At 42.3% G+C, this 6,208-nt stretch overlaps 1 protein-coding gene across 1 annotated transcript in view; it reads right to left on the reverse strand.

Annotated features, from left to right (window-relative positions):
- Nucleotides 1–1,302: 1,302 nt before the first annotated feature.
- Nucleotides 1,303–6,208, reverse strand: part of SLC25A43 (solute carrier family 25, member 43) — a 58,680-nt gene continuing 53,774 nt past the window's right edge. The window contains exons 3-4 of the mRNA XM_011948685.1: nt 3,634–3,768; nt 1,303–2,925 (exon numbers count right to left, since the gene is read on the reverse strand). Coding sequence (XP_011804075.1) covers nt 2,725–2,925; nt 3,634–3,768 — 336 coding nt within the window. The 3' untranslated portion in view covers nt 1,303–2,724. The remainder of the gene's footprint in view (nt 2,926–3,633; nt 3,769–6,208) is intronic.

The following is a 6,208-nucleotide window of genomic DNA, read 5'->3' on the forward strand; positions in this document are numbered from 1 at the left end:
AACTGGGAGGTGGAGGTTGCAGTAAGCCAAGATTGCATCTCTGCACTCCAGGCTGGGTGACAGAACGATACTCTGTTTAAAAAAAAAAAAAAAAAAAAAGACTCACAACCTCCCCAAATCCCTGTTGATCACTAGTCTCTCTCCCATGTGATGATCCCTTTAGTTTTTTATTTACTAAGTTTGTATAGAGCTCCTTGGCAATCTTATGAACAGTTGATACTACATTATCATGCCTTTGCTTGTATTTGCTTTGTAATCAGTCATTTCATTTATGTAGGTATGTTTTGTTCCTTAAGACCATAAATTCCTCCTGAGTCAGTATTATATCACACATCGTTATAATCCTTCTCAAGTACTTAGTTCAGTGTGGTGCTCACTGTCAGCCATAAAGCAGAAAGGCAGAACTCTCTTTTCATACTCCCAAGAAAATGAAATTAGCTGGAAGTTTATTTTAGAAACAGAACAAAAGCTTTAGAGCTCTTCTGAAATTAGAAAAATCAGGCATATTATTTTCTCCACTTAATTTAATGAAGAAAAAATCAAAACTGCAGCTCAGAAAACATTTTTGTGCGTGACAACTGCAAGAGCTTAGCTATCTATTTAATAATACTTGTGGAAGGGCGGGGTGCGGTGGCTCACACCTGTAATCCCAGCACTTTGGGAGGCCAACATGGGCAGATCACCTAAGGTAAGGAGTTCGCGACCAGCCTGGCCAACATGGTGAAACCCCGTTTCTACTAAAAATACAAAATTTAGTCAGGCATGGTGGCGGGTGCCTGTAATCCCAGCTACTCGGGAGGCTGAAGCTGGAGAATTTCTCAAACCCGGGAGGAAGTTGCAGTGAGCTGAGATCATGCCATTGGACTCCAGCCTGGGTGACAACTTTTTTTCAAAAAAAAAAAAATTACTTGTGGAAGAATACACAAGATATTATCATGAAATAATGTGAGGATTTTAGAGTTAGTTAAAAAAAAGGAAAACATATTTTTGCAGCTTTCATAACTGTTTGAAAAGTTGTCTGTTTCAAGGAAAATAAAGAGTAATAAACATGAACTGTTCACTCTGGGTAAAGAATCTGCCACCCTCCAGACTCTAACAGATTGAGCTACAGATGAGATTTCCATGTGTGTGTGTTAACTGCCATTCTCCATAAAACAGAATGCCGCAGCAGTTGGAAAAGTGAATTATTTTGGTATACTTAAATAGGATAAGGCTCTGAGACTTTACAGATTTGGCCAGTATGTATTTGACCATAGTTTTATAACTCAGACTAGCAATAAATGACCAACACATCGTTTTTTCTTTGGAAAATACATTTAATCAGAAAAAATACTTGCAACATACTGAAAATCTCTGTGTAGGAGTGTGTGTGTGTGTATAAATTAACAATTTAATGTTGGATAGTAATGCATTTTTAAGTGCATAGATAGGTGCTATTTGAAAAATATAGTTATTTAAACTTTACATAGAATCTCTAAGGTGGAACAGTCCTGAAATTTGATTTTTAGGAAGTTTGATACAGATGATTAGGTTAAAGTGTTTATAGTCAGTTACATTTTTTTGGGTATGTGTGTCAAATGTTCCATTTGATCCTTTCTAGGCAACTGGGACATCTTTGAGAATAACTTGACTAAATAATTTATTTTCAGGGTAGGCTTGCAAAGCAAGTTAAAAAGGCAGAGAATTTAGGCCACTGAACTGTACATGACTTCAATCAGAAGTTCTTCGGGGGGATAATTAAGCAGTCATGGTATAAACTGTCTTTGTGAAACACAAGATTTATAAGCCTGGGATGCTTCAAATTTCAAAAAATAAGGATGACTCTACTACAATGGTGATAGCTTTTAAATGTTCGTTATTTTCATTTAGTTTCTGATAAGGCATAATTTACACTGTGGTGTGTGTACTCAGAAGTCAGCAAAAATTTGAGTTCAAGAAAGATTGTACTGGGGCAGGGTGCAGTGGCTCACACCTGTAATCCTAGGGCTTTGGGAGGCCAAGGCAGGAGGATTGCATGAGCCCAGGAGTTCAAGACCAGTCTCGGCAACATAGCAAGACCCCGCCCCCCCGCCCCCCCCCCACACAAAAAAATTAGCTATGTGTGGTGGTGTGCACCTATGGTCCCAACTCTCAGGAGGCTGAAGCAGGAGGATGTCTTGAGCCCAGGAGTTCGAGGCTGCAGTGAGCTATGATTGTGTCATTGTACTCCAGCCTGGGTGACAAAGCAAGACCCTATCTCTAAAAACAAAACAACAACAGACTGTATTGGGAAGTCTCTGGTCAAACTGAGTGAAACTAGGCTGATGTTGGTTTGTGCAAGCTTTGCATTGACTACAAGTGACCCAGTGGCTGACCTCACAATGTGGTATCCACTCAGCCACTTCAATTACCTGTTGCTTTGAGATGTCATGGCAATGCCCTTTCTTTGGTGTCATGTTTCTATTCAGAGCGTAAATTGTACATTTTATCACTGCTAGACTCTGGTTATAAAATCTCGTGGAATGCCATCATGATACACTCTTGTTGGGAAACCTTCTCATGGTGCAGGTGTTCACAGGGACATCAGTTTGGAGATTTGAGGTGGTGCATGGCCAAACCGTCTCATTTCCCAGAGCAGCAGATAACAGTAGCTTCTCATCCCTCCTCAGGTGTACAGTTATGAGGCTACATTTATCTGTGATTGCAACACGCTGTCAGTCAGTGCACTTCTAGTTCCATTCCATTTTATAGAGTTGGTTTTTTAGACTTCAGTTTTCTCGTTTTGAAGAACTTCTTTAATTCTCGTAATTCCTGTGGCTGCAAACTCTGATCGACTCCTGGGGTCAATTTATAGCTCAGTGGAGACAGAATGTAACCATTTTGATAAAGACAGATTCTCTTGCAGAACTCAAAGGTGCTAAACATAATTCCAAAATATGGAGCTATCTGTTAAAACCGAAAATGAAAATCAAGTTAAATTCTTAAAAAGAAAACATCATTGTGTCTGCAGTCAACTTGGATCAGAGTAAATTATCTTGTAAAGTGAGATAATGGTGGTGGCAACACAAATGGTAACTCTTTTTGGAATCAGGGAAGATGGCAAAAGGAAAGCTGGTTCAGTGTGGGTTGGGAAAGGAATGACAGTGATTGAAGGGCATGACCTGCCTGGGAGGCGCTGGATCTGGGTCATATGCATGCAGACTATCTGATACTGCCTGTCACTATATGCTGACCTTGACTGGAATCATTTACATGCCAGCTAGTGCAAGGTTAGCCCAGAGTGCTTAACTTTTTTTTTTTTTTTTTGTCATGGAGTTCTTTGGGAATATGATGCACATATGCATATACACATATATTTTTGCATAGAATTTTAGGATGAGGGGTTAGGTTCCCCTTAGGGGCCTATGAACCTCCATATTAGGTATCTCTGCACTAAATGCTCAGCTCCTCTGGAATGGGGTATAAGATACTCCACCGCTGCACAGGTTCCTTCTCTACAGGGCTAACAGACAGTGTGCATTCATGGGCCTTGTGCTACCCATTAGTGCTAGAGGGGGTTTTCCAAGCAAACTGTGGTGGGGGTTGGGGGTGACAAAAGAAGAGGGTAGAATTGGAAGAGGCAGAGGAGCAGCGGAGACTGGTGGCTCTTCTCACCTTCAGTAAATTGGCTGTCAATCCATTCCAGAGCCCCAGGATCCCCTGGGCCTTCACTATCTGCCGGAAGCAGTCCACTGCTCCTGAGAAATGGACATCTACTCCTCCACTGTGTGGGAGGTAGGGGCTCTGAGCCTGGCAGGGAACAGAAGCTGGGATGAGGTGATTGAAACACTAGGAAATAAATGTCCTAGCAGAAGGAGCCAGGGTCTCAAGTCTACACTCTGGATGCTGGGCTCCTGGCCAAGATGATGGCAAAGAATGGCTGCTGTGGGGTTCTTCTTGTTCTATGGGCTTAGAATGGATATTAACATGCAATACAATCATGATACCCTGTCCATATATTTGTGGTTTATTTTGCCTGGATGGAAGCAGACATTTGGGACAGATTCAATTTCATACTTACATTCCCTCCCAACCTATGCCTTCTGGACATGATAAACATAATCCCATGCCCTTAGCCTTTTTAAAGTCTTCTTCTGTTTCCTTGTCTTTACTGGTCCTTCCCCTGTGGAGCTCCCAAGTGGAGGCTGTTCATTTCTCCACCTCATAGATGTGACAGGGTGGGGAGCAGAGCGATGGTGGCATTCTTCTCGCTCTCTGTTGCTGTTCCCAAACCCTTCCTCCTTCACTCTCACTCTCATGACAGAAGCACTTAGCTGGGGCTGATGTCACTGAACCGTACTCCTTGGCCTACTATTATCTACTAATCTGGCCACTCTCCCACGTTCATTGAAGACTGTGACACCTGGTTGCTCACCTTCTCCTAGCCTTGCCATCATCTTAGGTAACTTTGGCATCTATAAAGATGACCCAGCCCATGACCAGTTTCTGGCCTTTGGCTTCAGTGATCCTCACCTTTATACCATTTTGGCCACCCCTTGGATATCATCACCACCTTCAGAGCCATCCTGACCGAACCCTATTATTACCAAAATGCTCCATCTCTGAAAGGAACGTTTTATCCTTTAATAATATTATTTTTTTGAGACAGAATCTCACTCTGTTGCCCAGGCTGGTGTGCAGTGGCACAATCTCAGCTCACTGCAGCCTCCACCTCCCAGGTTCAAGTGATTGTCCTGTCACAGCCTCCACCTCCCAGGTTCAAGTGATTCTCCTGTCACAGCCTCCCGAGTATCTGGGACTACAGGTGCACAACACCACACCTGGCTAATTTTTATATTTTTAGTACAGACGGAGTTTCACGATGTTGACCAGGCTGGTCTGAAACTCCCGGCCTCAAGTGATCCGCCTGCCTCGGCCCCCCAAAATGCTAGGATTACAGGCATAAGCCACTGCATCCAGACATCCTCTTAGAAAAATAATTTTACGATCAGATGAAATGACTTTTCAATATACCATCTACATATAAAACTGGTACTACCTGTCCACTATGAAGGGGATGTCCCCTCATACCTGGCTTTCAGAAATGGTGTTGAGTTTAGATTAAGCTATGCATGTACTTTGGTTTGTTTCTGAAACATTTACTTGGGGCTATATGGCATTCTGTGGCAATGGAAGCAAGACTATCAATGTGGGAGAGGAGGTGTGGTACAACAGTAAGAAGAGCACAACTCTGGAGTTGAGCAGGTTCATTTCGAGTCCTAGTTTCTTCACTTACTTGGCCCTGTGACCCTAGGCAGCTTATCTAACCTTCAGAGCATTCACTGCCTTTTAATACTTGGAATAATTTACTTATTTATTTCCTTTATTTATCTGCTCCTTCCCTGCAACTAGAATTTCAGCTACATGTAAGGAGGGATTTTTTGGTCTGTTTTATTGACTTCTGTATCCTTAGTATCCTTAACACACAGAAGATATTTAATAAACATTTGAATAAATGAAATGTATTCCATTGTCGACCTCCAGGTTGCCAAATCCAGTGGCTCTTTTTGGCTATATTATTACTGGATTTTTTAGGGGGCAATATTTGGCACTGATATCCAGCAACTCTTTTGGTCCTCCTCAATTTATATACCTTTTCTAGGAAATTCTACCATAGCTTTTGCTTTAAACACCTCCTACAGGCAGATGGCTCCCAAATCTTTATCTTTGGCTGTGACCTCCCACTGACCTCCAAAACCAAGCACCCAACTGCCTACTAGGCAGCTCTACCTGGATAGTACACAAGTACTCAAAACTTGACACACCTAGAACCCATTGTTGCCCTTCTCCTTGACGGTGTCAGATTTATTCTTTCTTCTGTATTTCTTATCTCAGTGGTGAATGGCCCAACTCTTTAACAAGCTACCCCAAACCAGAAACCTGAGATTCCTTCATTTTGCCCACCCTTACTGCCCTATCCAAGCAATCATCAAGTCCTATCAATCTTGTCTTCTAAATAGAGCATTTCTCAAATGCAGCTCCTCCTTTCCATCCCCACTGGCACTCCCATAATTCAGGCTACCACCCTCTCATGTGGGCATTACTGCAGCAGTCTGTTACTGGCCTCTTGGACCCACTCTTGTCCTGTTCAATTATTTTCTTTTCTTTTTTTTTTCCTTTTTTTTTTTTTCGAGACAGATTAGATTCTCGCTCTGTTTCCCAGGTTGGAGTGCAATGGTGCAATCACGGC

This window comes from Colobus angolensis, unplaced genomic scaffold, assembly GCF_000951035.1.
Source record: "Colobus angolensis palliatus isolate OR3802 unplaced genomic scaffold, Cang.pa_1.0 Scaffold282, whole genome shotgun sequence".
Classification (NCBI taxonomy): Eukaryota; Metazoa; Chordata; class Mammalia; order Primates; family Cercopithecidae; genus Colobus; species Colobus angolensis.